Genomic DNA, 20,545 nt, shown 5'->3' on the forward strand with positions numbered 1-20,545 from the left:
ATAGTCTCCTATAAACAACCACCTAACCTCAAGATGATTCTTGCCAACAACCACAGGACATACCACACTAATACCAACTCTGGTACCTTCCCTTGCAACAAACCCCGTTGCCAGTTTTGTCCACATATTCACTCTGCTGATACCATTATTGGACCTAACCAAGTGAGATCAAGAACACATATTCCTGAGCATCCAGAAATATAATTTATGCTATCATGTGCCGAAAGTGTCCGTCTGTTATGTACATTGGACAAACGTCTCAGACACTTCACCAAAGGATCAATGCCCACAAAACAGATATTAGACAGGATCACAAAGAAAAAACAGTTTCTTGCCATTTCAACCAGAAAGGACATTGCCTCAACGACTTAATTACCTGCATCCTGCTTCAAAAGCCTTTTAAGACTTTACTTGAAAGAGAATCCTCTGAACTGTTGTTCATGCTTAAATTCGACACTTTACGCTTTGGTCTGAATAAGGAATCTAATTAACTTACCCATTACAAAGATAGCTTCCCCAATTATCACCTCTAATATCATTAGCTCACAAACATTTACCTTTTCCCTCTCTCCATCCCCCTTCTGTTCTGAAATTTGATTTGTCCTTTTCATATGTGTTCATTTTTTTAATTGTATCCTTTGGTATATATGGTTGTGACAATTTTCTTCCACTATTTGATCTGAGGAAGTGGGTCTGGCCCACGAAAGCTCATCAGCTAATAAACCATCTTGTTAATCTTTCAAGTGCTACATAGTCCTGTATTTTGTTTCAGCTACACCAGACTAACACGGCTACATTTCTATCACTCTTCTATCCCATGTTATTGCATAGTAGAGATGTGAAGACTATGTATACTGTCACGGGAAGTTTTGGAAGGAGGCTTTTTCTGTGGGTTTGTTCACCCTCTGTCTTGAGTCTAGACTACTTGAGAGAAAAGTTTCAGTAGAAATGTGGCTGCTAATGAGTTTTCTTCTCTTGTGGCTCCTCAGCAATTCTCAGTGAAGGAATTCTATTTGAAGATCATTCCCTGGCGCCTCTTCACATTCAGAGTGTGTCCTGGCACCAAGGTGGGTCTGTTTTCATCCAACTGCTGTTGCAGTTCCCACTTCACTGCTGTTTGCTGAATAATGATCTGCCTGTTGGATTTGCTGTTGGGGAAGTAGTAGTATTTTCACTGAACGGCTGCTAAATACATATGATACAGGAAATTAAAAAAACATTTTTCCTACCAGAGTATTATAAATGTGTGAGAGCAGTGTGGATGTAAAAAGTAGTCAAGTTTACAATTAACCAATAAGCCTAAGCTTATTGGTTAATCTTCTCAACTACTTGCATTCCCCCGCCTTGTTGCCTCTGTATCAGAGGCAGCAAGATGGAGAAGAAGGCTTAAAAGCTGGTTCCCCCCAGCACTGACTCTGTGATGCTGCCTTCCTCCCTATGCTGCCTCTATCAGAGGCAGCAGCATGGCAACAAAGAGAGGGGAGAGGAGCCTCTGCCCATGGTGGGTCTGAACTCCCTGCGGACAGAGGCTGTTCCGCATCTCACAGAGCAGCCTCTGTCCGCGGTAAGTCTGGACCTGCTGTGGGAAGAGGTTACTTCATGGCAGCAGCCCCTGTCCATGGGAGGCCCAAGCTCCCAACAGACAGAGGCTGCTCCGCCTCCTGTGGAGCACCCTCTGTCTGCAGTGAGCCTGGGCCTGCTGCAGACAGAGGCTGGTCCGGCAGCAGCCCTGGGCCCCAGGAGCTCAGAACCCCCAGGGAGAGGGGCTGTTTGGCTCTGTCTGTGGGCTGCAAGTTGCTGCATCCCCACCCCACAGCAGCCTCTGTCTGTGTGGGGCTTGGACCCCCACAGACAAGGGCTGCTGTCAGCCTGTGCTGCTGCCTCTGTAACAGCATGGGGTGGCAAGCAGCTAGTCCGCAAGGGGAGCTGATTTTTAAACTGGCTTTCCTTACAAACTGGCTCCCATCTGGCAACCCTGTGCTGCGGCCTCGGATGCAGCAGCAGCAGTATGAGGTAGCAGGGGGCTCCTTGGGAGTAGAGCCGGGAGCACACTGGCTGCCAGTCCTGTCCCCGGGGACTATAGAACAGTTGAGTAACTGATAAGAATTCATGTGGTTACTCAACTATTCTGTAATCCAACATCCCTAGTGAGTAGGGGCTGTGCTAGTCATGGTTCTTCTCCGAACTCCAACATCAGGATCCATTTCTCCTAATAGCCTCCTTCCTCCTCCAGTAAAGCATCTAGCTCTGGTCCCCTGAAGCTCCCTGTTTGAAGTGGGCTTTATAAAGGCAACATCCCAGTAGAGATGTGAATGGTTAACTGGTTTACTGGTTAGGGTTAACTGGTGGGGACTGGAGCAGCCCACTGCAGAGTGTTTAATAACAGGCCACTGCAGTTTAACTGGTTAACTAATTAAATGGGATTTTACATCCCTACGTCCCAGCTAGAATCCAAGTGCTGGAGCCAGCATGCTTGTTAAATGGGTTCTGTTGGGGTATGCAGATGGGAAGGTGCGTGTGCGTGTGCGCGCACTGCATGCTGCACGATGACTTGATCTCCTGTCCTGCATCTCTTTGTTTCTAGTTTTCTTACCATGGGCCTGATCCTGTGCACAAGCTGCTGACTCTGGTGGTAGATGATGGGATCCAGCCCCCTGTGGAGCTCAGCTGCAAGGAGAGGAACATCTTGGCAGCCACTTTCATTCGCTCTCTGCACAAAAACATAGGTAAAAGAGGCTGGTGGGATAGGCATTATGATTGGGGGGCCAGGTTGCTGCATCCCCAGCTTGCGTACATCATGGATTGGTAGGCAGGGAGTTAGCACTTGAGGTCAATTATTCCACTTTACTTAGCTATGTAACCCTTCCCAGAGTTGTAGAGTAGTCATCCATCTCTTCTTCTGCTTCTGATAGCACTTCCAATGAATGGCTCTCATTGTCTCTGGCTTGTCATGCTCAGCAGGCATTTCTGTTGTTCTTCTGAGCGTGGCTGAATGTTTGAAACACTAAGCACAAACTGTCCCCTGGGAATTCTGCTGTGCCTGTCTTCAATAGCAGATCTCTGTGACTGAAGAGCAGGCTTGTACAAGTAGGGATGGAGACTCCCATTCTGACATGTGAGTGTTTATAAGAACATAAGAATGGCCATGCTGTATCAGATCGATGTTCCATCCAGCCCAGTATCCTGTCTGCCGACAGTAGCCAATACCAGATGCCCCAGAGGGAGGGAACACAACAGGTAATCCTCATGTGATCCCTTCTGTTACCCACCTCCAGAGAAACAGAGGCTGGGGACACCATTCCTTCCCATCCTGGCTAATAGCCATTGATGGACCTAACCTCCATAAATCTAGCTAGCCCTTTTTTTAACCCCGTTAAAGTCCTAGCCTTCACCACATCCTCTAGCAAGGAGTTCCAGAGATTGACTGTGCGCTGAGTGAAGAAAAACTTCCTTTTGTTTGTTTTAAACTTGCTGCCTATTAATTTCATTTGGTGACCCCTAGTTCTTATATTGTGGGAATATTCACTTTTTCCACACCCGTCATGATTTTATAGACCTATCATATTTTCTAAGCTGAGAAGTCCAAGTTTGCAGCTCAGGTGCAATCATACGATCACTATTTCAGGAGGCTCAGAGACCTTTCAGGACAAAGTGAACTTCTTCCAGCGGGAGCTGCGTCAAGTGCATATGAAGAGACCTCACTCCAAGGTTACGTTGAAGGTCAGCCGCCACGGCCTGCTGGAATCTGTGAGTGAGCTTGTGACGGTTGGTACCTGGGGGGACAATAGGCTGTTTCCACTCCTGCCCAAGATCTATCCCAGCTCCTTTTGCTGCCATTCAGTTACTCCATAGTGAAATTAAAGTTGAGAAAGTCGACAAGAATGTTTGAGCCTCTAGCTGCGAGGCATAAACTGATCACCAGCTTTGGGAAGGGAAGCAAGTAAAATTTTCCATGTGATAATATAATTAGAGAGCTTTTGAAAGCTTTACACCTTTTTCTTAAATTTCTGGCATCAGTTACTGATGCTGGGACTCAGGGGCAGTTGATCTCTTCTGCTATGGCAATAGTTGGAATGTCCAGGCTAACAGGGTAGTTGGTTTGTGTGTGATAGAAAGCATCCTGAATGCCATCAAGACAAGCCCTATTGTGACAGGAACTGCCTTAATCCAGTGTGCTTTGTTCAGGCTTGGTAACTGTTCTTGTTTGTGGGGAAACTGTGTACCTCCCCCTTAAACTGTAAAAGCCAGTTATGCTCTGAGCAAGAAGGAAGCTACTCTGTGAATTACTGTCACTGGGGTAAGGGTAGACCAAACCAAAGTATATGGAACTGTGGCAATAACAGTCTCAGAGCATTGAGTGTCTCCATTTGCAAAATGTTCTCCAGAGCATTAGCAGTGAGACTTGACTCAGACTGACTTGTTATAATTCTTAAATCTCCTAAATTAGATGCAATAAAACTATCATTTGTCATGACTTGTGATGCCATGTGTGTTTTGGCATAGAATTGTGACAGAAATGGAGAACACCAATTGTGGGAAAGGGAGAACTGGTTGAGATTCTCTTTGATACAGTTGGTAACTTTGGATTTAGTAATATTTATCAGCAGATAGGTCAGGCTGAACATTGTATACACTGGGGCTCCAAGTATCAGTTCATCATCCAAACCATTTTTAATTCCTAAAAGCATTTCAGTGTCTCCCTCAGTACCCAGTTATATTGGAAATTGCTGCAGAACCATTAGCTGTAGCATTGCAGCCAGATAAGACCAAAGAAATTACATGTGGGGCTGAGAAATGTAAACATTTGATGTAAGGACGTGAATGAGTAGTCCACTACCTGATAAGCTCGGGTAGTACTTTCAACTACTCGATCACCCCCATCTCTTCCCCTCTCCCCCGCCCACTCTACATTCTTAAAGAGACAGGAGCTGGCCGCAGCACAAGCCTCCCTCCTGTTGCTCTGCATTATTAGGGATAGGGGAGCCTGCATGCAAAAATGCTGGCTCAATCCTGGTGGCCTATCTGTAGCATTCCAGCCTGACAACCAAGGGAAGTCCCAGCTGCTATCCCAGCAGAGGAGCATTCCATTCCAGGCAACCCCAGCTGGGCTGGGGTGGGGGGGGCGGCTGGGAGAGACTGGAAGTGAGAGCTGCAGCTATGCTAAGGCAGCAGGTAGAGGATAGTCCACCTCAATTTAAGCCCGCTTGGATGGAAGGGGACTGGGAGAGACAGAAAGTCTGATCTCCAGCTGTACTGGGCAGCAGGAAGATGAGTGGGATTCCCTTTGAGCCCCAGAGGGCAGGGGGAAAGGGGACTGGGAAAAGAGGCAAGTTCTGGCTGTACAAGAACTCCGGTAACCAGAGTGTCTCTTGAAGTATTTGTAACCTGACATGTGTGACTCTGAGCCCCGGCTCAGGGGCTGCAGTGACACTGTGACTAGGAGAGTGCCTGTTCCCAAACAATTTCTATGGGTTCTAGACAAGTGAGAGCCATAACGTTTTACTATTTGTTTGGGGACAGGGACAGGTTTTGAAAGTCATTAAGTGCAAGCACCAGGTCTTCTAGTGTAGTTTTCTAGTGTAGTTTCTTGGTCCTTTGAAATGACTCAGTGACTCCTAAGTATGCTGACCATATGCCCTATAAAATCCAGGACAGTCCTGAATTTTAATCTTCTGTCCCAGTGCCCCCCATAAATACTGAAAATGTCCCAGAAACAGCGCACAGCCTGAAGCGCCTGTGCGCTGCAGTTTCCCATCCCCTTCCCTGTGCCCAGGAACACAGGGACTTCATAGAAATTTTTCCTGCTGCTCTGGAAGCAACCAGTAAGAGCAGTGGGAGGCGGTGCCTGACCTTGAGCCTTTGTCCTGGCTGGGCAGGTAGTCTGGGAGCCGCCACAAGCAGCAAGTGCCTCCCCGCAACCCTTATGCCCTTTAAAGTGAGTAAGAGCCATGCGGGTGGTCTTAGATTTAAAAGGCTGAGCTGGAAATCCGCTGATGCCAGTTTGCACAGAGCGCAGACTCTGCCTTTTAAATCTGAGACCATCTTCATGGCTCTTACTCACTTTAAAAGGCAGAGCCAGTGCTGTGCGCAAATCCTGCATCAGTTGGTTTTAGCTCAGCTGGCGTGGCTCTGCCTTTTAAATCTAAGATGAGCCACTTGTGCTCAGCTGTGTTGGGGGAGGTGGGGGAGTTCAGCCGGGGGTGGAAGTGGGGAGGAGCTCAGCTGGGTTGCAGGAAGGGGGAGGTGCTGGGCTGCAGGAAGGGGGAGGTGCTGGACTGCAGTAGGGGGGAGGTGCCAGGCACAGAGCTCAGCTAGGCTATGGGAGGGAGAAGGTGCGGAGCGTGGAGCTCAGCTGGGTTGCTGGACGGGGGAGTTGCCGGGAACCCAAGGACTGGGCTCAAGGGGAGGGAGGGAGGTGCAGGGAGCCAGCGCTGGACTCAGCACGTCAACTGGGCTGAAAGGGATGGGGGGGGAGGCACAGGAAACAGACGGGCAGCTCAGCTGGGCTGCAAGGGGGGGTGAGGGGAACTGGTGCTGGGCTCCACTGGGTTCTGGGGGATGGCCTTTGGGGAAGGTGCAAGGAATCGGGGTGGGAGGGGGAAAGGAAATGCAGAGAAGCATAGTGGGGTGGGGGCAGCAGCAGAGGGCCTGGAATGACCTCCCCTAGTCTGGAAGTAGCCCTCATCTGGGACCAGTGAGATCCAGAGGGTGCTGGACCAGGGAGGTACTCTTATGTATCCGGTGTTGGGCTTTTTATGTCATCAGAACGTGGGATGTAGCGGGTAATCCAGTTAAGGTCTTTGTTGAAACCTTTATTGTAGCTTTCAAACTTGTGTTTTGTCCCAACCTCAGAACCTAAGGGATCCATAAAATTCCCCAGAAAAGTAAATCTGGCTTATGAGAAGCCCTGAACTTTAGTCTTCTCTGTCCCTTCCCCTCATGCCATGGCACACCTGAGGAGTGAGGTGTCTCAGTTGGGGGCCACCTCAGTGAGGGTTGGAGTTTTGGGAGGGTTTTTTTTGTTTCTCACTTGTGTGGTTCCCATCTCATTTTTCTATGGGTCAGTGACCCCTGACCCAAAAAAGGTTGCCTACCCCTCCCATAAATAAAGAAAACATTGGAATCTTTTGTATTGGACATACATTTATATTTTACTTTACTTTGTTTAAAATTAAGTTTGATAAACTAACATGTGAGATTTATAACATTTAATCTGTTTAAAAATTGAAATTAAACCATTCTCCCCAGCTGTAGCACTAGCAAAATGGCTTGGGCATAATTGTATAATTAAAGGTGAGTTTCCATTAGCAACTGATGGTCCATGGAAAGGTTTACATTGAGACACATGGTCCACTGGCCAAAAAGTTTGAGAATCACTGAAATAGAAGCACCCCCAGCCTCTCCCCTTGAGACACCTCTGCAGGCTCCCTGCTGCTCCACAAGAGGCCCAGAAAGATCAGGTCTGTTACCAGGGCAGTGAAATCACCATGTTGCTCTGGTGTGAATGATGGACAGACTCTTTGTGAGTCTTCCTCATCCAAGCAGTTGATTTAAACAGCACGGTAAGATGCCATGTGAAAACGCTTGGTGTGTCCACAGAGAGACAGGATGTATCTTCTCTCTCCAGAGAGGATTGTCATGACTTGTGTGTCTGGGTAAACAAGTCCTTTTTGAGCTCTGTGAAGAGGTGAGATGTTTAGACTTCCAGTTTCAAGGGATTTGTTCTTCTGTCTTTGGGTTGCACGTTGCTTTGACCTGAATGGAGTGACAACGCATTTATGAGTTATTCTGACACACAGTGAAACCTGTGGTAAAGACCCCACGTTTAGTGAGAGAAAGCGCTGCTGTCAGAAGAAGTAAATTCATAGTCTCGCCAATTTTCTTCAAAGATCACCTCTACTAGGCAGTGGGGCTTTTACTGATTGGTCCCTTATATGTTTGAAGAGTGACTAAATGTTACCTGGATCTTTTTGGGAAATATCAACAGATTGCTTTGGGCTCAATCCTAGCTTAAAATTTAAATTGGATCAGGCCCTTTGTAAGCAGGTTGGGAAGTGGTCTCATTCGGCAATTATTATTAGGTATCATTTACATAATATAGGTGTTACCATTATGGTATTGGCATATGCATTTCTCAGTAGTTTTACATATAAAACAGCCCCATTGATCTCCCCAGGCAATGTACCTTTCAAGCTGTAGTGGTGAGGGTTAGTGACGTGGTCTTCTCCACCCTGCAACTGTCATAGTTAGTTCAGTATTGTCATTCTGGCTTGTGGAAACAGAGGACATTTGATAATTTTGCAGTAACTTCAAAAAATGCTGTTGTATTACATTACAATGATGTTGTAATACATCTCATTAAGGATGTAAATTCCCATTCATCAGTTAACCGGTTAATGTTAGGTCACTCTGGGGCTGCTGCCAGCTTCCAGCCCCCTCTGGAGCAGCCCCTGTCAACAGCAAGCTGGACTCCCCATGGAGAGAGGTTGCTCTGGACACTGGAGCAGTCCCTGCCAGCTGAGACCCCAGGTCCCCACAGACAGGGGCTGCTCCAGACCACAGCAATCCCTGTATGCAGTGGGCCCTCTGTGGGGGTGGATCAGCCCCCTGCCAGCAGCAGGTGGGAAGCTGCTCCAGCCCCCTCTGATTACCTGTTAATTGGAGCTGTTAAGAGCACTAAGGAAGTTGTCCTAAGAAGTTGTGGGATAGCTCTGTATGATTCCCAGGTCCTTAGTCAAATGGGGCTGCATCTCTACTGCAAAATAATAGGTCTCGGATTCTGGATCTCATCTTGAATTGTGGTTGGACCTGTACTGCTGCAGTGTCCTGAGACCCTAAGTCTGGGGTCAGGATTAATGCAATTGTAATATAGTTGCATGGGGGACCCCTATAGTTCCCAAACTCATCCCTATTGGTAGAGGATGGTGGGAGGAGTTTTTAGAGGGGGGGAGGTCACATGATACCCTTTACTTCTGGTCATGTGTACATCTTGACCCTGCAAGTGCTACCCCAGGGGAGGGACTTACTGAGGCAGATGGGTGGGGCCTAAGGATCAGGGGCGTGGCTAGCAGTGTTAGAAGGTGTGGTCAAGGTGTTCCTATTTTTAGTTCAGAAAATATGGTCACCATACTCATAAGTAAAGTAACAAGCACAACTGGGATTAGCATTTGCAGGCTGAAGACCTTATTTACATTACAAGGTCTTTCAAGCTGGGAAGCAAACTCCACAGCAATGTGTTAAAGTGCTCTGTTTCCTTTGGGAGGAAGGAAAGATTACCTAGTAAGCCTACTGTGACTTCTTTGTGTAATACAGTGAAACCAAGAAAGGCTTGCCTTTTTCTTTAAGGCTCTGGTCTGCAGCATTTGCAGTGTATGGGTCCAACACACTGAACCAGTGTGCTCTCACTGCCGGATCCTTTGTCCCTAATAATGCAGAAGGCAGCAGGGAGAGGGCATGGGGCTTGTGCTGAGAATGTCGGGTTGGCTGCTCTGTCCCTTTGATAATGCAGAATGGCAGCATGGGTTACGGTTGTCCTGAGAACCTGTGGGGGACCAGAGATTGAATCAGCATCTTTGCATGCTGATTCCTCTCTATCCCTTTAAGAGTGCAGAGTGGCAGCAGGGAGTTGTTCTGAGATTCAGCATGAGCCAGAAGTGAGTGTTTTAACTTCCCTTTCTTAAGGACTAGTTGAGTAGTAGATGGAAATGTGATTGATTAGCAAGTTAATTGCTACTTAACATCCCTAAATTGAGGTATAAGGACAATACATATCAACCAGAGAGAGAAGCTGTAAGCAGGCGCTAGCATGATGCTCCAATGTATTTAATAATCAACTAAGTCTGAGCTGACACTGTTGCATTCTGGGCTTTCTGGGATACAGGTTTTGCACTTAGATCTTTAATTGGAATCAGGAATGTGGGCCTACCCATTTCCAGTCTCTTGAAAGATTTTCTTAAAGTAAATCATGCTGTAACAGGTAAATGTAAAGCAGCAACTTCTCCTTAGGCTTCTTTCTTCTATGCTCTTTGAGGAGCAACTGAAGAGATGGGCCAGAGAGAACAGAGACTTCTTTACAAAAATTGCTCCTAGCTATAGACGCTTTAATAAATGCTATTGAGTTGTTGCCTCAGGTTGGGGGGGAGGGGCATTGAAAGAATGGGCAGTGCTTAGACTATTGCTTTTGAGCAAACTTTCTCTTGATTGTGAAGTGAGGAGCTGGTAGATGTGGGGAATATTTTGTAATGGAGAACATACTTATGGTTGAGTCTAAAAGGAAACAGCCCTGCCTAAAATTAATTCCTGGCTCTCCAACCTGTATTCAGATTACTAGACTGTCTCTCTCCCATTCTGTTTCATTTAAGTCAGGGAACCTAACGGCCAGGGGGCCGGATGTGGCCCCTGTCTTGCCTGGATCTGGCCCCTGAGGCTCCTCCCTCCCCCCCCAGCATGAGGGAGCCTGTGCCCATGGGGCTGGAGTGCACAAAATCTACTCGCCTGGGCTCCTGTAGGCTCTGGTATGCAAGAGTAAAGTGGGGAGTGGCTTTCTCTTACTCATTTGAGGGCCACATCAGTGAGCGTTTGGGTTTTTTTTTGCTTCTCCCCTTTGTATGGCCCCCAACTGATTTTTCTGAGAGTTATCAACTCCCAACCCAAAAAAGGTTCCCCCCCTCTGGTTTAACTCGTGCATGGATATTGAGGCCTGAGTAGTGGCTGCTGCTAATACTTTTCCTTTCATTCTCTCAGTCTCTGAAAGCAACACGGAATTTTTCCATTTCTGACTGGAGCAAAAACTTCGAAGTGATTTTCCAGGATGAAGAAGGTAAATGAACTTGCCCCTGCAGAAACTTACAGGCTCAAAAAAGGTGTGCCTGAAGCATAGTGGGAGCCACTTGGTGTGAAATTTAGCACTTCTGGCTGCTTTGTAACAAATACATCTATGTCTAGATCCTTCTATAGCCGCTCTGGTCTAGGTCCTTCTATAGTCTTCATACCTGAAGTTTTGAATAAATATTAATGACTTCATCTTCCCAACTCCTGTTAAGTAGGAAGGTATTAGTCCCAATTTACAGATGGAGATGTGCAGCACAGAGAATAAATGACTTACCTAAGGCTATTTGTGTCAGTGGCAGAGTTGTTTACAGAATCCATTATTCTTGAGTCCCCATTCAGTGCCTTCATTTTATAAGACCATCCTTTCTTTGAGTTTGCAGCTGGGCTTCCCAGTGTGTTACTTATAAATGGTGACTGATTTGATAAGAATCACCTATGCAGAAAAGATATGAAGTGCTGGACTAAGAGATTTTGTCAGTCACTGTTGTATTTAAATGTGTGAAAATGCTCGCTTCATGGATCTGAAACCTTAGGTTTGAGTGAACGGAAAATCCTTCCAGCAACAGGAGTCTGATACAAGCAATTACAAGACAATTAAGTGAAAGACCATCTCTATACTTATTTTCCTGTGATCCCATTCCCACAATGCTCTGCCCATCAAAGTGACTTGAGATAATGATGCTGTAGCTAAAGAAATAATTCTGATTTCCTGGCAGCTCTGGGTGGGAAGAAGAAATGGAAGAGAGTTGGCTATAACTCTGGGTTTTGGACTTGGTTTATCTTGTAGCACTGGACTGGGGAGGCCCCCGAAGAGAGTGGTTTGAGTTGATCTGTAAGGCTTTATTTGACACCACCAATCAGCTCTTTACCCGTTTCAGCGACAACAACCAGGCTTTGGTGAGTTCCCACCTTCCTACTTTGGGTGGACAGAGTTGGGCATGTGGGCATACTGTCTGCTGAACAAAAACACATAAAAAAACCTACTGTGCCTGTCTGCTGAAATACCTGCCCCCAAATCCTCCTAAATTATCTCCAAATTCTTGTTTGGATATCTCACTGGGTTCCAGAGTTGGAGCATTGGGCTTCCAGAATCTGGCACTTCCTTATAAGGCCTTATTGGGCATAGGATGCAGTCTGTCTGTCTATTAGAATCTCTTTCTTTTGTCATGGAGTGGAAGGCAAATTTTTGGTGCATAGCTTGGGGCAATGCACGTGGCTCATGTTGTGTCCCTGCTGGCAAGATTCTGGCTTTTAATCTCTGTTGCTGTGCTCTCATGCTGTCACTCCTGAGACCTACAATAGCTTTAATTTAATCACTGAGCCAAATCTATGGCCCATGTTATGCAGGAGGTCAAACTTGAAAGATTATTGTAATGGTCCCTTCTGGCATTAAAAGCTATGACTGTATGTTTAGATTTAGGGTGCATTTCCAGGGGCATGAGGGCATCTTCCTGGATGTGGTATGCAATGTGAATGGCAGGTAGGGTCATTGTTGCCATTTGTGTTAACCCGTGTCTCGTGGTGTTCTAATTCTGATCTCTCTCTTCTGCAGGTTCATCCCAACCCCGTCCGGCCCCCACATTTACGGCTGAAAGTGTATGAATTTGCAGGCCGCCTGGTAGGGAAGTGTCTCTATGAGTCATCTCTTGGAGGAGCTTACAAGCAGCTAGTGCGAGCTCGTTTCACCAGGTCCTTTCTGGCTCAGATCATAGGACTGCGCATGCATTACAAGGTAAGGCCACACTGGCTTCTGTGCTGAGCCCAGGCTGAAGTTGCACTGAATGCGATCTTGTTCCCAGCAGACCCAGAATTCCTGTTCAACCATGTATGTTAAATTCCTCCTTCTCTCTTTCTCCGCCCCTATACCTCATCTACCTTTCTTCCTCAGTATTTTGAAACAGATGACCCAGAGTTCTATAAGTCCAAGGTTTGTTTCATATTGAACAATGATATGAGTGAGATGGAACTCGTCTTCGCTGAGGAGAAATACAACAAATTGGGGCAGCTGGAGAAGGTGAGAGGTGGTGGATGAGGGTGGGGACAATCTCCACTCCTTTCATCATTGGTAGGAGAGGTTGGGAATTGTGTGGGATGTCCCTCAAGCAGTGGTTGAGGAAGAGTATCAGCAAAGTAGGAGTAGGGAGAGTTTCTTCAGACAGGGGTTCATGCTACAGGGATGATTCTCCTTATCCTCACACATTCTTACACCAACATCTTTGTGTGGTCTCTTGTTTCAGGTGGTTGAGCTGGTAACTGGAGGGGCTCAGGTCCCAGTAACCAATGAAAATAAGATCTTCTACTTGAATCTGCTTGCCCAATACAGACTGGCCAATCAGGTTAGAGAAGAGGTGGATCACTTCCTGAAAGGTAAGATACAGTGTGTGCTCCCTGCTTGGCTCTAACTTCCTGTTTTAGAGACACTGCCACTTACTGTCTTTTTGTCTTTCAGGTCTCAATGAGCTAGTTCCTGAAAATCTCTTAGCTATTTTTGATGAGAATGAGCTTGAGGTAGGTTCTGCTGATCCTGAGCCAGCCTGCTTTGCCCACTTACCCTCCTTTTCACATGACTGTAGAGCTGGCTGGGGATGAGAGAACTCAACACTTGCAGTGTCTCTTCTTAAAACATTCCCCCTTCTCCTTCCCTCCTCTCAGTGGTGTGTCTGTCTGTCTGTCTGTCTGTCTGTCTGTCTGTCTGTCTGTCTGAGGGAGAGAGCATTGAGTGTTTGGGAGACTCCTCCTTCTGTCACGTATACACTGGCTTCATGGATAATATATAATTATTGTTTATAGTTTTAATCAAAGGGTATTTGAATCATGGGTTCAGATGCTCTTAATGTCTTGTGGGGACATAGGAAGTCTAGCCAGACTATAATTGCCTCTTACAGCAGATGGCATGATCTAAAGAGAACAGGGCCAATTCCTTTAGGTCAGCATTCTACACTAATAATGAACCCATGGCAAGGTAGAGAGTCACTTATCAATTTTTCTGGTCTCCATTTAACATCTGAGTCTAGACTTCTTGGTGCACACATCCCAGTTCCAGCTCTGAGAGTCTCTACTTTGCATAGTTTTTATAGTACTCTGCTTTGTACAGGACCATTTGGGCATCCAAACATGAGGTCTTATTTCCTGATTAGCTGTTATCCTAAGAAAATTTTAGAGTAGCAGGGGAGCCATTAAGACTCTTAGTCCCCTCCTCTCAGGATTGCCCATATTTCCTGGTTTGGCAACTGTTTTTCCTCTTCCTTTAGCCCATTTTATATCTAACAGAAGAAGTCCAGTACTATATATGGGTATGTCTACACTACCCCGCTAGTTCGAACTAGCGGGGTAATGTATGCATACCGAACTTGCTAATGAAGCCCGGGATTTGAATTTCCTGGGCTTCATTAGCATAAAGCCGGCGCCGCCATTTTTAAAAGCCGGCTAGTGCGAACCCCGTGCCGCGCGGCTACACGCGGCACGGGCTAGATAGTTCGAACTAGGTAGCCATTCCGAACTATCTGTACGCCTCGTTCCACTAGCAATTAAAACTATAAACAATAACCCCTGTCTGGAACGAGGCGTACAGATAGTTCGGAATGGCTACCTAGTTCGAACTATCTAGCTCGTGCCACGTGTAGCCACGCGGCACGGGGTTCGCACTAGCCGGCTTTTAAAAATGGCGGCGCCGGCTTTATGCTAATGAAGCCCGGGAAATTCAAATCCCAGGCTTCATTAGCAAGTTCGGTATGCATACATTATTCCGCTAGTTCGAACTAGCGGGGTAGTGTAGACATACCCTATGAGATTGACATTTTACTTGAAGTGTGTATGTTCTGAGCCCAGCATTTTGCGTGCCTCTTAAGGGAACAAAGCTGACTCTTGTAACTGGAATAATGGCTGGCTTCATGAGTACTTTGTGCTCTTGCTCTCATAACTGCAGGTCTTTTTCCTTTCAGCTGCTGATGTGTGGTACTGGAGACATCAGTGTCTGTGATTTCAAGGCTCATGCTGTGATGGTGGGAGGGTCGTGGCACTTCCGAGAAAAGGTAGGTGGGAAGTTTTTTTCTTCCTCCACTGAAATGGGCCGACTGTCACCTGCATCACTTGGACTCCAAATGGAAATTTCCTGCTCAAAGTGGGAAAAGCTTCCAGAAAGAAAAACTGGAAAGAACTTGGAGAAGAGCAGAGTAGAAAAGCAAGACCTGGGCCTGGTGGTATAGACACAGGAGAGCAGACTTTGGATCTTGGAAGGGAGCTTACAAAGAGGACAGAAGCCACTGAGGACAGAACAAGAATGACTGGACTGCAGCTGCAGCAGGGAAAGTTCAACATTAATACTGAGAAAAGAAAAGTCAACTGTAAGAGAATTTCAGCATTGTGGCAAGTCAAATGTTGGGTATATCACTCTTCAGTGAGGAGATTCCCATCTATCAGGGATGATTTGAGGATTTTTAAGTCCATGTAATTGTGAGGCGTAGGGTTGTCACCCAATAGAGGTTCCTTAACAAATGGCCCTAGTCTTCCCATCCCAGGAGCACTTCCCATCCTGATGTGGGGGGCTCATGAGACTATCTAGAGAAGTAATGGAAATTGCCAGTGTGTCCCAGAGGGAGACACTAGAACTGTTTCCCCTTCCAAACTGCCAAGGCACCAAAGGATGTGGGAGAGCAAAAGATTAGTAAAGGAAGCAGATGGGATTTGTATCTTAAGCCTAATTAGTTTTCCGATTCAGCATTTCAGCAATAGAGAGGAGCCTCTTGTGTGGGAAATCGATGAGACATCCTATTATACTAGAGGTGGGTGGTAGCAACAAGATATAAAGGTGACTGGTGAGAAGTGACTATGCAATTGTTCCTTTTCTGGTTTGCCTTCATAATATTGGTGGCCATAGCAGTTGGTAGAGCTACTTTCTTGCACATATTGCCTCTCTTCTTCTAGTAATCTGCCATTGTACTTGTATGTCCCTGCTTCCCTGACCTAATTCTGCCTTATTGGTCTCTATCAGGTCATGAGGTGGTTTTGGACCGTGGTCTCCAGTTTCACACAGGAGGAACTGGCCCGTCTATTACAGTTCACAACTGGTTCCTCTCAGCTGCCTCCAGGAGGGTTTGCTGCACTCTGTCCATCTTTCCAGATCATTGCAGCTCCAACCCATAGTACTTTGCCGACAGCACACACCTGGTGAGAGCCCTGGCCTTTGAACTCCCTGCAGTATGTGTGTGGGATTACATTATGTGCTTGTGAGCGGTGAGTGCATCATCTAGTAGCATTTCTTGTTGTGAGCTGCCGGTACTACATGCCAGGTGTGTTGGCCCCTCTGAACTGTGAGCTGCTGGTAGCAAGCATGTGGTGGGCAATCTGTATAATGGGTGCTAGATGTGTGGTGGATACCATGTCATCCCACCCAAGGGCAGTGAGCAGCTGGAGACATTGGTGGATATTCGCCAACTGCACAAGTGGTGCTTATTAATTGTTTTTCTTTTTTCAGTTTTAACCAGCTGTGCCTCCCTACTTATGACTCCTATGAAGAAGTGCACAAGATGCTGCAGCTGGCCATCAGCGAGGGATGTGAGGGATTTGGCATGCTGTGACTCCCCTTCCACTTCCTTGCTCCTCAGGGCAAGGCATAGCTCCAGTCCACTCTCATTCTTCCCTTCACAAAGCAATGGGGACACAGCACAGACCCTGTCCAAAGGGGATCATCCTCCAGAATCTGGCATGCAGTCTTTCCGTGTCTAGAGTACATCACCAAGAGCTCGCCTCATACCCTCCCCTCACTCCCATCTCGGTTCAGGGTAGTACAGCGAAAGAGCTGTGGTGCATTCGTCAGGGTGATATGGCACTGGGATTGCCCCAAACTCTCTGCATTTGTCCCTCTGGGAGCAGGGAGTGCCTGTGAGCAGGAGTTGCAGTTTAGTACAGAAGGAGGTCTGTGTAGCAGTCATTACTGTAGCTATTTTTGGGGAGGACCAGCTTGAAACTTTGTTGGAGAGCTGGCGTGTGAGAAGCCTTAACATGTTGCCATGCTTTGGCCCAAGTCCTTCTCCTGATGCTCTCCTGTAGCTTATGTAACTACTTGTACTGCATGTTTCTGAAGGACACAGGCTTTGTTCCCTATTCAATACCTGACCCATTAGGGCTTCCAGTTCTCTTCCTCTCACTTGCACTGGAAGCTGACATCTCTTGCCCTTGCTGGAGAGGAGGAAGATTAGCATCTGCTAGAGAGAGCAATCCAAAGGCACACTCTCTCATTAGAGCACAAGCGCCGACCCTGGCAGTGACACTGTACTGCCTCTACAAGGGCTAGCAGCAAGAGCATCCTTCTGTACTGGCAGTGACTGGTACAGGCCTCTGCTACTAAGCTGGAAGAGGATATTCTCCTTCAGTAAATGTTTCTAACATTTGACCTAAAGTGGTACAGGAAGCTGTCCTGCATCCCTTGCCTTCCTTTCCCTTCCTCAGGAGAGGGGATGAGTATCTGTGTGAGCCCTCAATGCTGAGCACAAATGTCTCTCCAGTGTTCACCTTCGTGGCACGTGTGTAGTATCAGGCCAGCTGGCCAGCAGGCAGCTACTACTGTGTGCACTGGGCTTCTGTTTGTACAGAATTACAGTTGGGGTGATGGTATTGGACAGAACCCAGTACCTCAGCCCCTGACATTCCACAGGGTCTTGGCTTCTACCTCTATCACATGGCAGCCAGGGGCTCTGCCTGAAGTATGCTGGAGGAAGAAGGGAGTGCTTCCCGGAGGGGTGTTGGTGCCTGGAGAGCAGCTGGCCTTCTCTCCTACCAATCCTCTGCTGTTCTCTTCCAGAGCACTCTTCCTTGCTATTCCTTCTAGTGCTGCTGGCTTTCCAGCACACAGGGTACTAAACTGGAGCGTCTCCCAAACAGAGATTGAATAGCCCATCAGGTGGCATGTTGCACAACCACTGCCCAAATTATAGTTTGGGAATCAGTAATGAGCAGTAAATTTATAGCTACCTGGTTCTGTTACCTGTGACTATCCACTCAGCTCCTCCCATCCCAGCAAAACGAAAGGGTGAGGAGTCAAGGATCTTACTTGGCAATCTTTCCAGTTTCAGCAGTGAGACCAAAATCTGAACAGATAATTGAACTCCCAACTTGTCCTTAAAGTGCATCTCTCCAGGTCAAGACTGGAAGCACATTGGTGAGTGACTGGCATATGAGAAGAACCTGTGCTGTATGCAGTCACTGGAATGAGTAGGATTCAGGCTCTTAGGTTCATCTCTTCTAAGAGCTAATTTTAGAAAAATAGATAACGTTAAAAATTGTGCCATCACCCTCAGTTCCTTTATTCTGTGGAGCTGGAGCTGTCTTAAACAGGGCAGGACTTGCGGGGTATGGCTTTTAAGTTGGCTTTTCACTTTTCCAATACAACTCAACTAAATGAATTAGAACTCTTGGGAATATTCTAGACAAATGTCTTTTTATTAAGGCAGTATCTTAACTGCTCTTAGGGAGAGTGCAGCAGGGCCAACAGGCACAGCAGGCCCTTGGGCCAGGCGGGAGGGGGGCCTGAATCCGTGCTCCCTAAGGGGTGATGACAGAAGGGGCAAGACCAAGGGTAGTCAGCCCTTAGTACCATCCAGACTCAAAGCTACATGGAATAGAAAGCAATTCAAAGGGGCCAAGAGCTCCAGTCGCTGCTAAAGTAGCAGCAGTGGTGGCTGGGATCTCTGGGCTCCTTTGAAATGCCGGGTCCCCATGCCGGGTCCCCATGCAGTTTCCCAATCTCCCACTGTTGGCAGGCCTGGGAGAGTGCATCACATCTCTACAGAAATATAAGCTATTGTGGTGCCCAATCCAGCCAGAACTCCAAGCATTCTGTAAAGTATATTAATTCCCCTTCAGGAATTGAAGTGCTGAGAGAGAGCCTGATACATAGCTGGTGCAGTTCTTCCCTGACTGATCACTTTAGCAATGGCTACTTTGTCCCCTTTTTAAAAAATACTCTCCCTTTGTGTAATGCCCTGACCTCCTCTGAGTGGAGAGTGTGGTTCCAACTTATTTGCACTTTGGGTGGTTTCTATAGTCAGTACATTTGGGGCTTGTGTGTACTATTCCACTCATGCACTGCTCTTTCTAGAGACCAAAAGAAGGTGGCACTGTTGCTTTGCTCAACTCCTATTGGTTGAGGAGGTGCAGCATGTTGCTGTTTCCTCATTGCAGTCTTATGTCTTGTTCTTTGGCCTGGCAAGGGGCCTTTTGAACCTTGTGGTTATAGGTTAATTCTGCTGATGACATCTTCCTCAGGAATCTTTTCCCTCCTTCTCTAGGGCTGAACTGTTTCTACATTGAGGACAGAGTGGCTAGACATTGAATAGCTTTATCTGCTTGAAACAGCTCCCTGATCCTCCTTGCAGTTCAGCCAGCACCCCTTGTCTCCGTAATTATACAGATGCCAAGGATTTTCTTTCAATACAAGTGCAGTCAGAAATGTGGTGGATGCTATTAATTTTTAGTTGAAAACCTTTCTTTGTTTCCAAAGGCCTTTAGCTGGTCCCATTTCTCCCAATGCTCCACCACTTCTGTGGTAGAGGATCTTTGTCTCTTAACCTCTTCCTTCCTCTTCCCATCACACCCACCTTATATGCTGCCCTTACAGTACCAGTGCGGGGCAATGTACGGAATGCACTGTGGTCAACTGTACTGTATGTTTTCTGCTGCAGAGGCTCCTTAGTTGATCCCTTAAACCCACCTAATAGAGACGCTTCAGTAGAAAGTTTTTGGTTCAGGGTACTAGCTCAGACAGATTCCTCACCTCTCTGGAGCTGCTGTAGACCTCACAGGGCCTGGCCTCTGCCTGTATTTGAGGTTCATGATGCATGTTTTAGAAATCAGAGACTAAAAGAGAGAGGCCAGGCCCCAGTTCTAGCTGGCAAGTTCCAAGTGGAGTTCAGCAGGTTCTGGAAGCCCGTGGATTTTGTATATAGTTTGTATATTAAATAAAATATTTTAAAAATGCTCTCATCCTGGTTTGGAGTTATTTCTGAGAGGCACAGAAGTGATGACTTAAACCGATTAACCTTAGTCGTGAAAAGTCCTCTTGTGATCTTTTAGTTCCTCGCCATGTCACTCATGCCACTGATTTCTAGTAGGACTGACTAAATCAAGGACCTGGAAATTTAACTGAATTCTGCAGTAAGACTTCCTGGTTTCTGTGGTGCTTCATGGCAGCAGGCTGGAAATTCTGCACCAACTTCTGGTAAATCCATTAGTAAGACTTTTAGTATACTTACTATTCAAATGAATAATGGAGTCGGCACAGTAACTTGTAAGTTACTTTTAATATACATGCATTTCATTATATTCAGTGCTGCAAGTATTGCCTTTGAGTTTGCTTAACTGCATTATAAAAGTTGTCAGGTTTTAGTTGGAAGATGGAGGTTTTGGTGGTAAGAGTGGACAGAGTTTATAGCACCTGGGAAGTGATGGCACTTTTGGAATGTGGGACGTAAACTTACCATCTGGTGGTTTCTTCTAAAATGATCAACTAAATAGTTAACAGTAGACAAAGTGTTTACTATTAGGCCTCAGGGTGAGCATTCCTTTTCCATGAATCTGAGAGCTGTTTCAGGCTGTCTGCAGGCTTTGATTAACAACACTGTATTTGTCACTGTGTTCATGTTTGGAAGACTTTTCTTGTCAACCATAAGAACTAGAAACATAACTTTAAAAATGAAAATGATTATGGAGGGAGTGGATT

At 46.6% G+C, this 20,545-nt stretch overlaps 1 protein-coding gene across 8 annotated transcripts in view; it reads left to right on the plus strand.

Annotated features, from left to right (window-relative positions):
- Positions 1–19,803, plus strand: part of AREL1 (apoptosis resistant E3 ubiquitin protein ligase 1) — a 41,003-nt gene extending 21,200 nt beyond the window's left edge. For 7 of the 8 annotated variants that reach the window (XM_075926868.2, XM_006117751.4, XM_006117750.4 and 4 more), the window contains 12 exons: positions 990–1,067; positions 2,585–2,726; positions 3,626–3,747; positions 10,744–10,819; positions 11,618–11,727; positions 12,383–12,562; positions 12,719–12,844; positions 13,068–13,197; positions 13,280–13,338; positions 14,772–14,861; positions 15,821–15,996; positions 16,304–19,803. In XM_075926868.2, coding sequence (XP_075782983.1) covers positions 990–1,067; positions 2,585–2,726; positions 3,626–3,747; positions 10,744–10,819; positions 11,618–11,727; positions 12,383–12,562; positions 12,719–12,844; positions 13,068–13,197; positions 13,280–13,338; positions 14,772–14,861; positions 15,821–15,996; positions 16,304–16,406 — 1,392 coding nt within the window. In that variant the 3' untranslated portion in view covers positions 16,407–19,803. Of the gene's footprint in view, positions 1–989; positions 1,068–2,584; positions 2,727–3,625; positions 3,748–10,743; positions 10,820–11,617; positions 11,728–12,382; positions 12,563–12,718; positions 12,845–13,067; positions 13,198–13,279; positions 13,339–14,771; positions 15,174–15,820; positions 15,997–16,303 lie in introns of those variants that run through there. The other variant, XR_012903380.2, reaches the window with a different exon arrangement.
- Positions 19,804–20,545: the final 742 nt, after the last annotated feature.

Source organism: Pelodiscus sinensis, chromosome 5 (assembly GCF_052426305.1).
Source record: "Pelodiscus sinensis isolate ZL-2025 chromosome 5, ASM5242630v1, whole genome shotgun sequence".
Taxonomy (NCBI): domain Eukaryota; kingdom Metazoa; phylum Chordata; order Testudines; family Trionychidae; genus Pelodiscus; species Pelodiscus sinensis.